Consider the following 20,743-nt stretch of genomic DNA (forward strand, 5'->3'; position numbering starts at 1 on the left):
GTTTTCAGGATTTGTTGTAGCTAAAGTCAATGTTAGGCAAGTGTTTTACCACTGAGCTACCTCCCCAGCCCGATAAAGTCAATACTAGACAAACCTGTCTACATTTGTTTATGTTGGTCATAGTTAGAAACTCAGCATTTCATTTAGTGCAAGTTGTGAAACATCTTTATCTCTGTAATTTTGGTATTTATTGTACCTTCTGTTAATTTTATAAAGTAGTTGAGATTGTAGTTTTATGAGCAGAGAGATAGAGGAATAATCCATTGATATATTTGTTTTAGCAAGGATGAAAAATGATAGTGATGAGATATACTCAGTTTTCATTCATATTAGTATATGTCAGAATTTAGAGAGTTATACTTATCTAGTTTAAAAAAAATACTCATTTTTCAATATGGCTAAAGAAAGGAAAGCTTGATAATTTTTGTGCATTCATACTGACCAAGAAAATTAAAGTGAAAATTAGTAAACTACTCAAAACAAAAAAATAGTAAACTACTGCTACATTACTATATTAGATCAGTTATTATTTAGAAGATGTATATGGTGATGGGGTAAATTCATATATGAATTTTTCTGATATTTGAATGGTTTAGTCTTGTGTTGTCAGATCACTGAAAAACTACAGATCTGAACCTTTTAAGTTTTGCTTCCTTCCTTCCCACTAATATTTTTGGTTCATAGAACTAGACCATAACTTACATAACCAACATTTTTCACTGTGACATGAAGAAATAAAAATGAACAACACACACACACACACGTGTGCGTGTTTATCTTAGTTTGTTAAAGTGTAGAGGCTACATTGTTCTTTGGAACTTTTTTTTTTTTTGGTACTGGGGATCGAACTCGGGTCCTTGCACTTGTGCAGCAGGCAGCAAAACCACTGAGCTAAATCCTCGGCCTGAGGCTACATTGTTCTTAATCCTTGACACCTTGAAAAGTCATCCCTTCTAATTTTGGAATTGAGTCCTTGTCCTATAGAAATAATCTTTAATACATTCACTTTTTTATTAAGATCTGATTAGGAAAATGTAAGCCACTCTAGATAATTAGAGGGGATTTTATTGTTAGGACCATTTTCAAAGCTATTAAAAGATCTAGAGACAAAGGGTGATGATCCCAGATATAAGCAATTATAGCGAGTTATTAGCTCTTAAAATGGAAGACAAAGACTGAGGAATTTATAGAGCCCAGAGGCTGGTGATAGCTGATGAGGGGAAGATGAGAAAGGATCTCTGAAGCAATATAACTACTATAGAGGATCCTGAAACCAAGGAGCAAGGTAGACTGACCCTTATTTCTCCCTCCCTCCTAAGTTCTTGTTTTCCAGTTTTGCCTCCCTTTAGCCAAACCTAATGAAGCCAGCTATTACTTTTCTTTTGATTGAAATTTTGTGTAGATAATTCAAAAAGTATGTTAATATACTGAGATATATATTTTATATCTACTTGCCCCCTAGTTTAATTATTTTCTTGAATTTTCTATCAGAGATACATTGTAGACAAATACTAATGTATTATTCACAGTATTTTGTATTTCTTTTTTTCACTTGGCTATCCTTCCCCAATAGCATACAGAGTTTCATCAAAGTCATTCTATTGGCTATGAAGTACTTAGTCTTATGGATATATCAAAAATTAACCAGTCCCTAACTAGTGAATATTTAGTTTTTGTTCTAATTATTTGATATTATCAACAACTATTTGATGCATTACCATATATGAATAACTTTTGTAGAAAGATATTTATATAGCTTTGATACATCCTAGGAGAACTACTGTATGTACAGAATATGAATGGAATATGTAGGATATTTGAATAGCCAAGATATATCCTAGAACTGCTAGATCCAAAAATATGAGATTATTCATTTTGGTAGCCATTGCCAAATTTCCTTTATAAACCTTAAACTGTATTACATTCTTGCCAGCGATATAAAGGAATACCTGTTTCCTCACACCCTTGTCAACACAGTGACTAAACTAAAGCAATTTTATTATGACAGTTTTCCAGGACACAGAAGTACTTCTCACCTAGCTTTAGCAATTAGTAACATATTGTCAATCTTGTTTCATTTATACCTTCCTTCTCCTTTCCAATACTAGTCATCCTCTTGCCTCAGCCTCTCAGGTAGCTGGGATTACAGACATGCATGCTGGTTAGGCAGAAGAATATTGGCCATGAATTTTCTAAAAATACCCTAGAGAATTAATTCACAGATCCAGAAACTCAGAGAACTCCAAGCAGGTTGACATCTCTCTCTCCGTCTGTCTCTCTCATTCGCTCTCATTCATTCTCTCTCATTTCTCTCTCTCTCTCTCTGTCTCTCTCTGTCTCTGTCTTTGTCTCTCCCTCATTCCCTCCTGCTCCCTCTCTCCCCTTCCCCCTCTCCCCATCCCCCTGCTCTTCTCCCCTCTTATCCACTTGCCATCTAGATGCATCATATTTAAACTAAAAATCAGCGAGAAAAATTTGAAGACAGCCAGAGAAGACACAACTTTTAAAAAGAATAAAGATAAGAAATACAATAAACCTGTTTAAAAACTATGCAAGCCAGAACACAATGAAGTGGAAAGTTTAAAATGATAAAAGGAAAAATAATCCTTTAACTCTTTCTTTAAGAAAATATATTTCTGAAATGAAGGAGAAATAAAGGTTGTTATATAAATTACGGTTTATATCTAGATGTCCCCCCCCAAAGCTTCATGTGCTCATAGGTGGGGTTTTTGAGAAGTGAGTGGATCATGGATGTATGATACAGATCACTGGGTTAGTCCACAAATGGGTTTATAGATGGGTGTGATGTTGCGAAGTGAAGCCTGGTGGGAAGATGTGGGTCACTGTGGGCATAGCGTAGGAGGACATATGGCATATATCCCTCCCTTTCCTCCCTTGAACTCTCCCTGCTTCCTGCCTGCCATGCCATGAGCTCTTTCTCTTCTGCTATGTCCCTCTGCCCTGCTGCCCAGCCTTGGAGCCATCTGACTATGGACTGAAACCTCTATAAACTATGAGCCAAAATAAACCTCTCCTCTTTTAATTTATTATGGCCCAGTGATGAGAAAGTAACTGAGACAAAAGATCTTCAGTTAAGCTAAAACTGAGAAGTTACTTCTAGCAGACCTAAACTACCAAAGAATGGTAAAAGTTCTTTAAGCAGCACAAAGTCTGGGCAGAAATTTGGATGTACCTAAAGAAATTAAGAGAGCTGTGTAATAAAAACTGAAGATAAATATCAAGTTCAATTTTTTAAGTGTTATAAACATGATTGATGGTCTAAAACGGGGATTGACAAAACATTTTTTTAAATGGTCAAATATTTTCAATTCATAGACCCTATATGTGTCTGTTGTAACTGCTAAATGGTTTTTGTAGCACAAAGGTAGCCATATACAATAAATAAATGGATGGACATGGCTGTGTTCCAATAAAAGCTTTACTTATCAATATTCCCTTACTGCTTCTGAATTTTAAATCATAGGAAAGATTCTTTTAGAACCAGGTTATGTTAGAATTTTTTCTGATATTTGAATTTTTTTTATATTTAAGTATGTAATCCAGTTTGAATGTATTTTCACATTTGGAAGTTAGACTGAGTCATTTTTGTTTTTTAACATTTACAGTAAACTTGCAAGAGACACCTCATTAGCAAAGACATACAAACACTGAAAGTGAAAGGATGGAAAACAGTACTCCATGCAAATGGAACCTGAAAGCAAGCAGGAATAGCTGTATTTATATGAGACAAAGCAAACTTCAAGACAAAATTAGTCAGAAGAGATAAAGGCCACTATATAGTGGTAAAAGGAACAATCTACCAAGAAGATATAACAATTATAAATATGTATGTACCAAACATTGGTATGCCCAACTTTATAAAGCAAACACTATTCAACATAAAGGGACATATAGGTCCCAATATAATAACAGTAAGTGACTTCATTACTTTACTTTCACCAGTAGCTGGTCAAACAAAACATTAACAAAGAAGCATCAGAGATAAACACTACAGATCATGTGGACTTAACAGATGTCAACAAAACATTCCATCCGATAACATTTGGCTGCACCATGAATTGAGATGCTGCTACTTTAACATGTGGTTTCTGATTTGAGATGCTGTTTTTGTCATACTAAATTTTCATATACAAGTAGTGTAATCTTGGATTTTTTATTGGTTTCATTAACCTATTTGTTCATGTTCCTATACCGTGTTGGTTTAATTACTATTGTACACTCCACACTATGTCTCTTAACTCTTGCTTGAATTTTCTGCTCCTTTCAATATTGTCCTCTGGCTTTTTGCAAATCTTTCAGTGTGTCAAAATTTTCTTCATATAGTTTATCTGACATGAAATTGTACACTAACTTTCAATTTCAGGGATTTACTTTTTTACTTCTAGAAATTTTTCTACTGCTATTGATTTTTTAAATCTAATCTTGTTCTTTGTATTTTCAACACTTTCTAAACTATTATGGTCACATTTTATAGTTTCTAATTTTAATATATTAAATCTTTGTCAACTAACATTCTTCTCTTGGCTCTTGCTCATGGTCCTGTATTTCTTTGAACGGTATGTTGTGGTTCTTGTTATCATTTTTATTGACATTGTGGATTTGTATTTTTCTTGGAGTGTATATGGGGATATTCGAATCTTGAATCAAAGGCGGGTTCTATAGAAAGGATTTGGATTTGGTTTTGCCAGGTTCCTGGGGATATTACTAGCTCAGGAATTCGAGAATCTTTAGACCACATAAAGTGGTATGAATTCAGGTCAAAACCTGTAGGAATGGATTTTTAAAAGGTTTTTTTTTTTTTCTGATTTTATACATAGGTCCAAGTTCAGACACCAGTTTTCCTTTAGTCTAGAAATGTGGTAAGGTGGTAAGGAAAGTATAATGAGCATATGTGAGTTTTTAGTTAAGGCAAAAGCTAGCTGTTTTATTCACCATTTTAATTGTTCTCAGAGGTACAGTCATTTAAGGTACCTCCTAGTCTGTCATATTCTGGAAAATACAATGTAGTTTCTTTATTTTTGTCAGCATATAGATCAGCTGAACTGTGTGAATCATTTCCTTCCTCAGTAAAGATGTGTTACTGAAGAAATTATTTTAAAGGGTACTGGAAGGTTGAATATATCAAGAATAAATGCTCTTTATTAAGGTTAAGTAGGTGAGTAGAAATTTCTGTATGATACCAAAGTTAATACATACAGAAGAAATCCTAAGAATTGACTTTATCAGTGTGGGTACCAAGGCTTTATTCTGTTATTTGACTTATATCAAATAGACCTAATTTATTCAGATTGGTAAATGAATTTCTTGTATTTGAATAGTTATGTATAATTTAACTGAATTTCCTATGACAGGTAAGTGGCACAAATCCACAGTCTTCTATTTCAGTGTGAAAAATCCTGATGTAGTACAGAGATTCAAAAAGGAAAAGCAATTCTGGTTATAACTTAACATTTTATGTGTCTGTGTATTTTGAAGAAGTTTGTTTCCTTATTATCATTTTAATATATGGGAAAATGTTATCTGAATGTAATGTGTCCAAATGACAGGATATAAATTGTTTCATAAATAGAAACTCCAGTGATATTTTAAAGTTGGCATAGGAATATACTGGTTAACGAAAGGTAAATAAATAATAGTTATAGTTTTTTTTTTTAATTCAAAAGGCATACAATTTATAATGTATTTGTCTCACTTCAACTTACTTTTAGTCACTTGTTTAGATAATTTTATCTTGGATAATTTCAATTTAGGTTACTAAACTGTAAGTAACTCATAATTTTGCTTAAGATTATAAATTAATGTGCAGACTATTAACATATTAAATTTTAAATATATGTATATAACTACACAGACTATTAACATTACATTTTAAACATATACATATAATGTATAGAAATACATGCTAAGTTTAATGTTAATAAGTGATGTAAACATTAATAGTAATACATTTTGGAGAGTGATCTTTTGATCAGTTTAACCACATATTTTAGTAATTCTTACAATTTAAGAACAGTGCGTTATATTTTAACAAAACTGGCATATACATAGTTGAAAAAAACAAATCTCTGAAGATTTTGTTTCCTTATGTTGTGCTGAAGGAAAGTTGGGATAATAATGTCAATAGTAATAATCACAATAGTACTATACAGGTGTACTTCATTTTATTGTGCTTCACAGATACTTTTATTTTTAAGTGAATTGAAATTTTGTGGCAGTGCTGCATCAAGCAAGTCTATAGGCATCATTTTTCAAATAGCGTGTGCTCACTTTGTTTTTCTGTAACACATTTTGATAATTCTTGGAATATTTCAAACTTTTCCAATGTTATAATATGTTATGCTGACCTGTGACCTTTAATGTTACTATTATAACTTGGGGCATTAGGAACTATGTCCATAAAAGATAAACTTACTTTTAAAATGTGTGTATTCTGACTGCCTCACTAACTGTCTATTCCTACCCAAGCCTCCCTAATCCCTGAGATACAACAATATTGAAATTAGGCCAACTGATAACCCTACAGTGGCCTTTAAATATTCAAGTATAAGGAAATGTCATACCTCTCACTTTAAATCAAAAGCTAGAAATGCTTAAACTCAGGAAGGAAAGCCAAGATGAGCTAGCCCTCTTGCCCCAGTTTGTCAAGTTATAAATGCAAAGAAAAAGTTCTTAAAAGATATTAAAAGTGCTACTCTAGGGAATACATGTATGCCAAGAAAGTGAAACAACCTTATTACTTAAATGAAGACTGTTTAGTGGCCTGGATAGGAAATTAAAAGAGCTACAACATTCTCTTAAACTAAAGCCTAAAAGAGCAAGGATCCAACTGTCTTCAATTCTCTAAAGGCTCAGAGAAGTCAGGAAGCTGCAGAAGAAAAGACTGACACTAGTAGAGGTTGGTTCATGAGGTTGAAGGAGAGAAGCTGTCTTCATAACATAAAATAGGAAGTGAACCAAGTGCTGATGTAGAAACTCCAAGTTATCCAGAAGATCTAAGATAACTGATGAAGGTAGCCCTATTAGTCAGCTTTCGGTTATAACAAAATATCTGAAATCAGTTTAAAAAGAAGGAAGAGTTATTTTGGCTAGTAGTTTTGAAGGTTTCAGTCCATGGTCGGTTGGCTGATTCCTTTTGGGCCCATGGCGAGGCAGTAGTGTGTGTCAGGTGCAACTGTATGACAGAGGAAACTCTGCCTCATGAGCACCAGGAGCCAGAGAGGAGAAATCCCCCATGATCCCCTTTAAGACATGTGCCCAGTGACTTAAGACCTCCTGCTGGCTTCAACTTTTAAGAGGTTTGACCACCTCCCAATAGTGTAACAGCTAGAACCATCTCTTTCACTCATGAGCCTTTAGGGGACATTTAAGATGCAGACTATAGCAGTGCCTAAACTCAACATATTTTCAGTGTAGATGAAGTAGCCTTTTAGTAGAAGATTCCATCTATGACTGTGATAGCTCGAGGAGGGGAGTCAGTGACAGACCTCACAGCTTCAAAGGACAGGCTAACTCTGCTTAGGGGCTAATGTTGTTCATGACTAAGTTGAAGTTTATTTGCCATTCTGCAAACACTAGGGCCCTTAAGGGTTATGGTAAATTTATGCTGCCTGTGTTCTCATCAGTGGAACTGCATTTCAGTAAGTCACCAATTTAAGAAGATTCAAGTTGCGAACTTTGATAGGTTTACTGTGTAAGACTCACTTTGTTGGCTTAGGAATGAATCCAGCTTAAGAACAGTTCTCCTGGAATGGAACTCTTTTGTCAGTTGAGGACTTACTGTACTTGGATGGTAGCACGTTTGTTTAAAGCCTGGTTTATTGAACATTTTAAGCCTATTGTTGATTCAAAACATTACTGCTCAGTATCAATACAAATGGCTACTGAAGAGCTCTGAAGTACAATGAGATTAAAGTTTTCATGCCTGCTAACATAGCATCCATTGTACAGCCCATGGTTCAAGGAGTACTTTAGACTTTCAAGGCTTACGATTTAAGAAATATATTTTCTAAGATTATTCCTGAGCTGCCTTATGCAGTGATTTTGCTGATTGGTCTGGGTAAAGTAAATTGAAAACCTGGAAAGGATTTACAATCTTAGATGCCATTCAGAACATTTGTGATTCAGGAGATAAGGTCAAAATACTGTATCAACAGTAATAGAGATTTGGAATAAATTGATTCTCACTGTTGTAGATGACTCTGAAGGGTTCAAAACACAAAAGAAATAACTGTAGATATGGTGGAAATAGTAAGATAACTGAAATTAGGTAACTGGAACTTGAAGATGTAACTGAATTACTGAAATCTCCTGATAGGGACGAAAGAATTGCTTCTTAAGGACAGATAAAAGTGGCTTCTACCTGGGTGTTGTGGTAGGTGCCTGTGGTCCCAGCTACTCAGGAAGTGCTGTGGGATCAACTTGATCCCACAAGTTGATGGCTGGGGCAACATAGGAAATCCCTGGAGCGGGGGGAGGGGGGAGGGGGGAGTAGTTTCTTGAGATAGAATCTACTCCTGGTAAAGAGGCTGTGAACATCAGACAACAAAGGATTAAAAAATACTGTACTATAAAACTTAGCAAGTAAAGCTAGGTTTGACAGGATTAACTCTCAAGTTTGAAAGTTCATATTGTAGCATGAGATGCTGTTTTGTTAACCAAAGTGCTGGAAACATTACCACATGCTACAGAGAAATTTTTCATGAAAAGGAGAGCCAGCCGATGTAGTAAACTTCATTGTTACTGTGTTAAGCAATTGCCATAGCCACTTCACTTTGAGCAGCCATCAGTCTGATCAGTCAGCAGTCATCAACATGGAGACATGAGCCTCTTGTCAGCAGAGAGTATGACTTTCTGAAGGCTAAGATGATCATTAATACTTTTTAGCAGTAAAGTACTTTTAATGAAGGTATATATAGTTTTATATATAATGCTGTTGCATACTTAGTATAATATAAACATAACTTTTATGTGTAAGGGGAAAACAAAAGATGTAAGTGACTTGCTTTATTGCAGCATTTGTATTATTGTCATGGTCTAAACTGAAGTACAATATCTCCCAGGTATGCCTGTATGATTAACAATAAACATGTGTACAACTAGGTACCAGGGATTGTTTCTCAAGTGCCTTTCAGAAAGCAGCTACTATTATTAGTTTTGTTTTAGAAATAAACTAAAAGTACTGAGATGTTAAGTAACTCTCCTAGGTTTACACACCAAGTAAAGTTGGATCTGTTATTCAAATTCAAACAGATGTGCTAGACCATGGGTCTTTAAAGGGACATATAGTAAACATCTTAGGCTTTCAGCCCCTAAGGTCTCTGTTGCCTCTGCTTAATTCTGCCACTGTAATGTGAAAGCAGCCATAGTCCATATGTAAATGAATGAGTGTGACAGTATTTCAATAATGCCTTATTTAATAATAGATACCTGAATTTCATGTAATATTATCTTGTCATGAAATAAATTCTTTTGACTTTTTCTTTCAAATAATTTAAATATGGCTAACCATTTTTATCTTGTGCACTGTATTAAAATTGACCTTCCCTAGATCAAGTCTATAGATAGTATTTTCCAACCCTGCTCTAGTCTGCTCCTTATATTTTCGGGTCTTTGTTCTGTTTTGTTCATTTACTATGCAGTTTTCTTTTATGAGAACTTGATCCTTTACACTAGTCAATATATATATAAAATTTTAAACATTTTTACCTCTACATATAGTCTTAGAAATCTTACTTTAGTGATTTCAAATTTTCTTATTTCACAAATAGTTGCTGACTTTCTTAATCTTCCTCTAAGGCAGAGATGGCTAGACCATGTCGTTTTTGTATTCATTCCCTCTTATGTTGTATGTGTGTGTTTCTTGTTTTATTATCATGAAATTGGACCTTATTATTGAAATAGCTATTCATGAGCATGCACAGTTCTGTCTCTGTTGATTTCTTTTTTGTATTTACATAATTCAGATAATAATTCTACATTTTTGCTGTGGTTTAGATATAGTTTTGAGTGCCCCTTGAGTCTTGATGTATTGAAATTTAATCCCCATTATGAGAAATTAAGAGAGTGGAAACTGAATCCTACTGTGGTGTTTAAAGTTGGGACCTTTGTAAAGTGGCTTTGCTTAAAGTGATTGGACTGCTTGCTTTATAAGCAGAGGAAAAGAGACCATAGAGACATATACTTATGCATGCTGCCCGGGTCTTACCATGTGATGCCTTAAGCTACTTTGGTATTCATCAGGCAAAAAAGCCTTCATCAGATAACACCTCACGACCACCCCTACCTTGCACTTCCAGAACCATGAGCCAAAAGTAAAACTCTGTACTGTATTAGGTAGCTGGTCTCAGATGTTTCATTATAGTAACAAAAACAGACTAATATAATTCTCTGTATTTTATTTGACTCTTTAGAAGGTCATGCTGATCTGCTACTAATTATAAATTTACTGCCATAGCATATTTTCTTCCACTAACAACCTTTTTAGTCTCTCTTTCAATACTATTGTTCTAATCAGTCAATACTATCTACTCAACTTTGTGATACAGTATCACTCTTCTGAATGCAAATTTAACTACTCTCTTTTCACTTGTTACAATGGAGATACATCCCGCCCCCCCAAAACACATAAAAACAAATACAGAAGAATAAGTTGTATTTTTGTCTAGAGAGAAAGGAGTTTATAGGCTGAGTAGCTAGGTGAAATCACATAAGCAGGTCTTGAAGAAGTAGCAGATCGAAAGATCTGAAAGGGCATAAATGTTTTAGGAAATAGGGAGAATTGAAGAGCATGGAAATTATAGTAAAAGATTTGTGTGTAAGGGTAGATTTGGGTGAGAGAAAGATTCATAGGTAATGAGAAATTTGGATTTTTTGGATGTAGCTCTGTGATCTCAAAATATCTAAGTAGGATAGAAAGGGAATATAAGTGATACATAAATTAAACAGGCAGTGTACTGGTAAAATAAGAAAGGTGGATGGAGACTGCCAATTGGAAGGGAAGAGTTCATAACCTATCTAAAGGCACTAGCTGTACAGTTTATTCTATCATGTAGAAATACAACACTCGTGTTATTGGGGTTCCTGTTTTGGAAGAGCACTGAGAAATCTAGAAATATACCACAATTTTAAAATCTTGACAACCAGTTAAATGCTTTTAAAGCAATGTATTCATACAAAACAAGTGTGTCAGCTGAAGTTATGTGCCTTAGATGGTATGGTTAGAACAGTTTGTAAAGTCTGTAAGCAGTGGAATCATTTTTATGTTTTAGAAAGATATAAACGGCAGCTATGTTGAACTTGGACTTTTAGAAAGCATGGAAGAGCAAGAGTGGAAACAGGTCTATTAGAAATTTAAAGATGAGATAGATGTAAATTATTAGTGCTTTGTTAATAGGGATGGTGAAGATTCTGGAGATACTTTTTTTTTTTTTTTTTTAGTTCTTTTATTGGTACATTTTAGGTATACGATTCATTTACGTTTATCATTGGTTGTTTGTACCTGTACATGATGTATCTTGGTTCTTATTTTTTTCCCCATTACCTGTGCACCCTTCACCCCCTCCGCCCTTCCCTATTTACATAGATTTCATTTCCCTTTTCTCATAGTTTTTCCTTTCCCTCTTTTCCTTTCCCCTTCCCCTCCCTTCACTCTGTCCTTGGACCTTTTTTCCTATTTCAAATTATCAGTTATTCATTTTAATTATTTTAGCCCTTGTTTACACTATCAATTTCTCACACTAGAGAAACTTCGGTATTTACACGTGTGTCCTATTTATTTCACTTAAGAGTATGGCCTTGATATGCCTCCATTTAGCTATAAATGACTCTAGCTTTTCATTCTTTATGGCTGAGTAGTACTCCATTTTATAAAGAAACCACATCTTCTTTATTCAGTTTCCAGTTGATGGGCACTTGGGCTGTTTCCAAGCTTTAGCTATTACAGACTGTGCCACTATGAACATGGGTGCACATACATCACTGTGGTATGATTCTTTTAGTTCTTTTGGGAAGATACCCAGCAGGTGAATAGCTGGGTCAAATGGGACCTCTAGTCCTAATTCTTTGAGGTATCTCCATACTGACTTCCACAGTGGTTGCACCAGTCTGCACTCCCACCAACAACGGAGAAGGGTTCCTTTCTCCCCACACCCCCGCCAACATTTGTTATTTGTTGATTTCTTGATAGCAGCCATTCTTTCTGGGGTGAGGTGGAATCTCAGTGTTGTTTTCATCTGCATCCTGGAGATACTTTTGATGGGACTTTTTCCAAACATGCTGATCAATAGTAAAATGAATACAAAAGAGTTAATAATATAAAGTAATTTTCCCTTTTATCCCTGGTCCTTAAATCTTACTTATCCTATATAGAGGCAACTGATTTTACTAATTTGTTGTGTATCCCTCTATCGAATCTGACAGTATATGAACTTTATGTGTTAGTGTAGGTGTGCCTTCTACCCCTTAACTTCTTTTACACAAAGATAACAATATCTAGTAGTCCTCCTTTATCCATAAGTGATACATTCCACGATGTAGATTCTTGACACTTTGGTTCGTAACAAACCCTATATATGCTATGTTTGTTTTTACATGTCCCACAGCACTGTTACATAGTAACAGGGTTAATCTGTCCTTTATGTTTTATCCCCTGGTATCTCCTTTATATCACTACTTTTGTGCTATGGGGCCATTTTAAGTAAAATAAGATTTACTCTTCAACACAAGCATTGCAATGCCTTGACAGTTGTTTTATAGCTGCAGCAGCTACTAAGTGTAGAAGTGACAGGTAGCATATGTAAGCAGAGCAAGATTTCATCATGCCACTCAAAAAGGTGTGTGATTTAAAACTTCTAAGTTGTTTATTTCTGGAATATTCCATTTAATATTTTTGGACTGCAGTTGACCATAGAAAGTGAAATTGTGAATAAATATATGTCTGTTTCTCTGCTTAGCAATGTATCTTGGGATTTTTTTATTCATATAGATGTAACTATTCTATTATTCTTATTAATATTTTTATTATATTTCATTGTATGGGTGTATTTGCAGTTAATTTACTCTTGTCACCTATGGTAGACATTTAGGAGGTTTCATCTTTTGCTAATAAAATTTATTTTTAATGTACTGTATATCCTTATATTTATATCATTCAACTTATGTGTGTATATTTGGAGGATGAAATTCTTATAAATTGAACTGCTAGGTCAGATGATATGTGTACATTTAAAATTTTAATGACTATTAATGCATTGCCCTTAAAGGAACTATAATCATTTACATTCCTTCAACAAGATATCATGGCCTGTTTCTGTATACCAGAGCCATTATGGGATATATCAAATGTTTGCAAATATGACAGGAAAAATGGCTTTTCATCTTTGTAGTTTTGGCTTATTAAATTATGAGTAAGATAGACTGTCTTTTCATATTTTAAAACTCCATTTGCATTTATTTTCTGTAAAATAGTCTTTCCCAATTTTCTACTACATTGTTGACTCTTTAAGATTACTTGTGGAAGCTTTTTCATTAAAGAAAATTAGCAAAGATTTTTTTTCTGAGTGTGTCATTTGCTTAAGTGTTTTTTATATAGTTTAAAACCTATATTCTCATAGTTATATCTGTATTTTAAAATTTCAGTCTTCATTTATGATTTGATTAATAGCAAAACCATTTATAAAAATACAACCTTAGGTATTCTTAGTTGAATTTTGGAGGGATATGTCATTTATATTACTTTAGAATTTCTAAAAAAATTTTAAAAAAATTTTATAGTTCTTCAGGCTCATGATTAGGAAATAATGCATATTCCTTTCTTTATGAACTCATGAATTATTAAAAGTATGTTAACTATTTAGTAATAGTATTTTCCAAATTATTCAAAAAGGAATAATTTGAGCATTTTTATTATGAGTGAAATAATCAAGTACACCGAGAGTCTGAGGAAACAGTATCACTTATTAGATATACTTGGTGATGCATACTCAAATACAAACACAAGCTGAGAGTTTCATGGTGATATATCCATCCAGCTTATCCTCTAGATTTAGGTTTTTGTTTCAGTTTTACCCATTCTTTCTATCCTTCTGAAGAAAATGCATTTTGAATTTTCTTTGTGGCCCGTTGTTCTTGGGTAAAACTGCACTGTAGATCATCCTTCCACATACAGCCACCATGTTGTATATCATTGAATTTTAGTGCCTCATGCATAATGGTAGACCTAAGTAATACGATTGTTTTATTCTATAGAATTTTCAGTATGTTTTGTATTATTTTTTGAATACATTTCTTTCAAAATCTTACTGAAAATATGATTTTTTTTTCCCTTAGTACCAGGGATTGAACTCAGGACCTTGTACTTGCGAGGCAGGCGCACCACCACTGAGCTAAATCCCCAGCCTGAAAATATGCATTTTAAGTGATAATGTTTATTTTAATCAAATATCTTAAGATAAACTATTTGATATTAAATATCAATTATCACTTGGTAATCTTTTAAACTGGAACAAAAACCCAAAGAAGCAATTAAAGTTACCATTTATTCTTTCTAGGAGTTTCTTTGAGTTGCTGCTGTTCTTTGGAAGAGATGAGTTTTATGAAGAGCCCTTAAAGGACATTCTTGGATCATTCCAGGTAAAATAGTTCACTACTTCACATTTTATTGAAAACTCTCCCTATATTCTCCCCTTAAAGATAGTTTATTGTTATTTATTGTAAAAAGTTCTTATGGTCACTAAGGTTACAGTGTTTAAGATCCTGTTATGCTGACAGATAAGAAAGATCTTAAAATTAATTTCAGCTGTATTCCCAAGTAGTTTATAGATAAGATTCCAGTTCCACATTCGTTAGACCAGAGCCACTAACATCTTTATTGACTCCTAAGCACATTTTGGGTATATGCTAACTTTTTTCTCCCTCTAATGTAGCTTGACCCTGTGAAAATGCATTTTTCTTGCTACACTAGATGCAGGTAGTTGTGCCATGTCACATTTTCCTTTTCCTGATCTTTTCATCTTACGCTAGCCTGCACAAGATAGAAGGCAGATTTTAAAAAAATCTGATTTAGATGAGTAGAGAATAAATCCAAATAGGAGTGCCAGAAGATTGCAGGACCTCTCCTGTAGATTGTAAGAACATTTGAATCATGCATGGTGGCATACAACCGTAATCCCAGAACTTGAGAGGCTAAGGCAAGAGAATCACCAGTTTGATCCAAGCATGGGCAACACAGCAAGATCCTATCTCAAAATAAAATTTAAAACAGTGCTGAGGATGTAGCTCAGGCCCCAAATGCTGGCCCTATATGGAAGAAGCCCTGGATTCAATTCCTAGTAACAGTTAAAAAAAAAAAAATCTGATCTTTTCACCACTTACTTGGCAAGCCACACCTATCCATCCTAGCTCACTCATGTGGCCTTCGCATTGTCAGCTCTTCCCTGTAGTGGAATAAAGAAAAACACATTTTGAGCTCTTCTAGGGTCAAAGTCTCTAACATATCTTAAATGTATTACTATAGTGTTAAAGGCTTATGGTATTATTATATTAAAGAAGTTATTTGAACATTCTACTTTATCCATTATATTCAACAAAAGGATGAATTCTCATGAACTCATGATCTGATTAGATAGTACATTGAGGCATTTAACACTTCTTAATTTTGCATTTCAATTTTCTTTTGAAGTCTGTGTTCTTGACTATCCATTCTTTTTTTTTTTTTTGTACTGGGGATCGAACTTGGGTCCTTGCGCTTACGCAGCAGGCGATGAAACCTCTGAGCTAAATCCCTGGCCCCTGACTATCCATTCTTGAACTTTTGCTCTGCAGATATTTACTGAATCCTTTTAATGTGCTAGCCACTAAGCTCTGGGAAAAACAGTAGTAAACAAAATAGAAAGTTCTGTTGTGGAATACTGTAAATCAAACATTTAACAAAAATAGAGTATTTTAGAAAAGAACCAATGCCCTAGATAAAATTAAGGCAAGACATGGGGATAGAAAGTGCTGGGATAGCCAGGTGTGATGGCGCACCCCTGTGATCCCAGTGCTCTCAGCACTCTGGAGGCTAAGGCAGGAGGATTGCCTCCAGTTAGAGGCCAACCTGCGCTACATAATGAGTTCAAGGTCAGCATGAACTACATAGCAAGACTCTGTTTCAGAAACCCAAAACAAAACAAAGAGAAAGTGCTGCAATAGTGGTACTGGGGAAGGATTTCAATTTTAAATGGGTTGGTCAGGCAGTACTTTATGGAGACATCAGCTGAGTACTGATAATGGGAACTACCTAAGTATTTGCAGTCATTTTGACAGTACTTAATTTCTATTTTAAGGGTATGAAAACATAACATTTGCAAAGGGATGTATCCTTTTATTTCTCTTGTGAGCAGAGTATCCATTCTGTTATCAGAACAGTCCCATGAGGGAAATTTATGATTTTGTATTCTACTCTAATCCTTTCAATATTTCTAATCCTGACTAAATTCTAAAGCCTAACTTCCCACTTACTTTCAATCTCTCTGATACTTTTGTAATGTTTCTTGTTGTGGCTTCTTCCAACTCTGAATTTTCTTGAGCATTCTATCTGCTACCTCCTAGGAGAGGTTTTACCTCTTGTTTCCATTGTTGGCTTCACCTGGGGAAGCATCTTTCATTTTCTGAACTGAGTTACTGCTGATTCTTCCCTGGCCTCTGACTCGGGATCTAGCAAAGGTCAACAGGTAGTCCATCATCCTTACCTCCTTTAAATTTTATATCGCTAAGCTTATGAATTCCGCAGTCTTTGTACTAAATGAAAAATGCAATAACAATAATATCCATCTTTTTTAAACAGTCATACCAGCATAAGATGATGTTCTCTCTCGTATCATAAACAGGACCACAGTGCTGCTTATACTTTTAATATAAAGATATCACCTGGGGATCTTGTTAAAATTCAGATTATGATTCAGTAAGGTGGGTTGGGGCCTGATAGTCTGCGCTTTTGACAAGTTCCTGGGTGGTACTGATGGTGTTAATTCCTGTACCTCACTTGGAATAGCAAGGGAGTAACATATGAGTGAACTTTGTTCTGTTATTTACCCATATTTCCTGTCTGTCACTTGCTCTCTATTATCTTGGGCAAGTTACATACTTTTGCCAAGTTTCTCATCTGTAAATTGGGGATGATAAGTATACTTGCTTCTTGGAGTACATATATGGACTAAATTAGTGAAATGCTTGGCATCATTTCTGGCAAAATGATTATGTCATTGTTTTGAAGGTAGGCTGTAAAGCCTGTCTGGTGAAGGGTGTAGGTTTTCAAGTCATACTACCTGAATATCTGTTTTTATAGAAAGACCAAAGCCTAGCTCTTAAATTTATTCTAATCTTTCATAAATTTTTGATCTCCTGAAATCTGAGTTGTACAAATATACATTTTTAACTCTTATCCACAGATTAAAATTTTTTCTCTGCCTTGTTCCAAGATGAACCTTCATTCTTACAGCTGGATGTTCTGCTTCCTGGCTTCTAAAGGTTTGCTTCTTAGCTCTGACTTCCAATTATTTTTCTTTACCTCAACATAATAAGATGACACACTTTTCATATGATGTACTTCTCAACATAGTCATCAAAAAATCTTTTAGATCTCCAGGGAAATGATAAAAATAATGTAAAATTACAGAAAATTTCATTGCAAATGCTGGAATCTAGGATAAAGGTCTTATGCCAAAACATTCAAACATGAAATCCGATAGAGGGAGAGGCCAAATAATACTTGATTGAATGTGATGAAGGAGGGAATACCTGAGAGAAATAGAGAGCTTTCTATAGTATCTAATGGTGCTCTTTCTCGCATACTTCTGGTTCCCCTCCATTTAGCCAGGGGCTAAAAGAAATGGAAGATGTGGGGATTTGGGGGATAGCCAAACTCAGACGTACACCAGGCATACAAGTATGGCTCTGCATAAGAGCCTTCTTTCCAACAAACAATTCAGTCTGCTCCACTACTCAGAGGTAAGAAAGTCTTTACAGATAAGTGTGGTTATCTCCCACTGAAACTTCTTTTTTACTCCATTATAACCTATTGATCTAGTAGACTAAACTATAGTACATATAAACTATCATCTTCTCTGTATTTAGGCTTGAAGGATTTGAAATGGACGTATCTATCCACTAATAAACAGCTTTGTTCTAGGTGTTTTAGGTAAAGCTGACCAAAACGAAAAAGTATGTTATCATAAATTATATGGAAATATAAGACAACCAAAATTTTAAGGATTTATCATATTCTTGCTTAGGTTGAATGCAAGGTATCGGCCTTGCATGCAATTAAATGAAATTGTAAAGAAGGATTAACCCTGAAGAATCTATGGAAGTGAAGTTTTGTATGGAAATGAAACCATTAAATTAAAAGTGTTGTGAAGGTAAATAACAGTAGTTTAACTGCAGCAAAAACCAAATTAGTGAAGGAAACAATCCCTAAAAATTATTTTTCAACTCATAGTTACATTCAGGCATATCTTAATTAGAGTTTATAATTTTCATAACATAGGAAAGTTCCTGTAAATGTGAGATCCATGTAGAACAAACAATTCTTATACAGGGAAAAAAATGAACTCTGCTATAGTAACAAATGAACTCTGCCAGTGAACTCTGCCATAGTAACAAATACTAGACAAAATAAATAATGTCTTTGGAGTTTTTCAAGGGAAAAAAGATTTAATAATACAGCTTTGAAGCTCTATAGTGTATGGGTGAGGTCAGCAGGAATAAATATGTGGAAAATAAATCTATAATAGGTCTTTTATTTATTTTTATTTATTTATATTTATTTATTTATTGGTGCCGGGGATCGAACTCAGGTCCTTGTGCTTATGAGGCCGGTGCCGGAACCACTGAGCTAAATCCCCAGGCCTATAACAGATCTTTTATAAGAAAAACAAAAGTATGCCATACAAATAGTATTATAACATAATAGAAAAAATAAGATTTACCTGAGGAAGCAAGCCAAAATTAATAAACTATTGTTACTATGGCTACTCTGAAGATTTTGCTAATGTCAAATGATTCTAGAAAAAGGAAATACAAGTTGTAAAAACACACATAATGATCTTGAACTAAAGTCTCAGGTTCTCATATTGATTCAATGAGGGTAAGGAATATAGGGAAGGATCAAATATATGTTGGGGAATCTAAGCTGAAGTAACTGCATAAACTGATTTTATTTGCTAAGTGGGCAGTGATGGAGGAAGAGAAGGATATAGAAAGATGTAGGTTCCATTAGAGACATGCTGTTTTGAAGGTAACTGGAACACTCAGGTACTAAAGGCCACTAGATGCTTTGATTCATGGTTCCATATTTGTATTTTCCTAGTTACTTTTTTAAACCAAGAACAGGTATTATTTTTATAAATCAAGAGAAAAATAAAAAAGACTCAGTGACCTAAAAGTTTTACTGCTTAAGCTGCAGATATTTTGATGAGTCTGCCCTTACCTTAATGAAAACACTTATCTCCGTCTTTTAGAGTCAGTGTTTAAGGCATCTTTTTTTTGTTCTGACTTCAAGTAGGCCTTAGTTAAGGTTTCTTTCCTAGGTCCTCCCTGTATTTTTATGTTCCTGTCCTTTGGATGATTAAGAGGTGATAAAGGATACCATTCCCAAGCATGAAAAGGCCCAAAGCTGTCTTACTGCAATAGTGTTTGAAGAGGAAAAAATATCAAATAAACCAGTATTAAAATAATTTTAAATTTTAATTTAAAATAATTTTTTAAAAAGTTTAAACCTACCATTGGTTCATGGGGCAAGTATTGATATCTCCCAAAACTGTAGACTTGCCACTGAAAGCTCAAAATCTAGACAATGCCCCCTTTCTACAATACTTAGAAAATACTTCCCAAAAATTAATTTGGTATGGTCCTAATCTTAGTATTCAAAACAATCTTTTCAGTTCTGGTTAAAAAAATGCAACCATATCAGCTTTGTAGCAAGGCATTTTGTAAGGAACAGTTTTAAATTTATATTATATTTTGTGCTCAGATAGAAGTTCTTTCTTAGCTCTGCTCATGTCCATTTTCATCACATATAACTTTTCCTCTTGAGTATATCCACTGTTACCAAAGTACTGTAAGTCCGTTTTATTCTGTCTCTCATTACACTGGTAGTGCTGCTGAGCAAAGGCTGGCTTTTATCTCCTTCTCTCTAAATGCCTCAGTATTGATTTAAATGAAATGTTTGCCGAAACAAAGGATAAATAAATAAGTCCACAGTTACTTCTGATATTTCTAGCCATTCCTTTCTTTAAAAAAAAAAAAAAATCCTTTTAGAAATCTGTTACCTCACTGGGTGTGGTGGCACATACTTATAATCCCAGAACTTGAAAGGCTGAGGCAAGACAATCGCTGTGAGCCAGCCCGGGCTATATAGTGAATTCAAGGCTGGTCTGAACTACATGACAAAAGCCTGTTTCAAAAAAAAAAGAAAAAAGAAAAAAAAATCTTTGTTGGAATGTATAAAAGTTTGATATTTTTCCACTGGTGTTTTATCTCTTTGAAATAGTTAATTCTGCTTAATACTTCTGTGTCACTAACTTAGAAATACAGTAAGCCCCGACTTACAAATGGGTTCCGTTCTGGGAGAACATTGCTAAGTCAGATTCGCTTGTAAGTCTGATAAAGTGAGTCTTACATACCTTTGACACAAATATACAATGTTTGTTGCTTTGAGCTCCCTAGCAGTCCCCTCTGCATCACC

At 34.4% G+C, this 20,743-nt stretch overlaps 1 protein-coding gene and 1 long non-coding RNA gene across 9 annotated transcripts in view; one reads left to right on the forward strand and one right to left on the reverse strand.

Annotated features, from left to right (window-relative positions):
• Positions 1-20,743, forward strand: part of Znf654 (zinc finger protein 654) — a 79,834-nt gene that overhangs the window by 30,046 nt on the left and 29,045 nt on the right. For 4 of the 5 annotated variants that reach the window (XM_004857916.4, XM_021238853.2, XM_021238856.2 and 1 more), the window contains one exon: positions 14,568-14,649. In XM_004857916.4, coding sequence (XP_004857973.2) covers positions 14,568-14,649 — 82 coding nt within the window. Of the gene's footprint in view, positions 1-14,567; positions 14,650-17,447; positions 17,527-20,743 lie in introns of all 5 variants that reach the window. The other variant, XM_021238854.2, reaches the window with a different exon arrangement.
• The window catches only part of LOC106010521 (uncharacterized), a 53,885-nt gene continuing 35,823 nt past the window's right edge, over positions 2,682-20,743 (reverse strand). For all 4 annotated transcript variants that reach the window (XR_001184278.3, XR_015452335.1, XR_015452334.1 and 1 more), the window contains 2 exons: positions 15,391-15,452; positions 2,682-12,294 (listed from right to left, as the gene is read on the reverse strand). This is a non-coding gene — a long non-coding RNA (uncharacterized LOC106010521). The remainder of the gene's footprint in view (positions 12,295-15,390; positions 15,453-20,743) is intronic.

The sequence above is a fragment of the Heterocephalus glaber genome, unplaced genomic scaffold (assembly GCF_053883595.1).
Source record: "Heterocephalus glaber isolate CG9 unplaced genomic scaffold, H.glaber_assembly_v1.0 deba00000122, whole genome shotgun sequence".
Taxonomy (NCBI): domain Eukaryota; kingdom Metazoa; phylum Chordata; class Mammalia; order Rodentia; family Bathyergidae; genus Heterocephalus; species Heterocephalus glaber.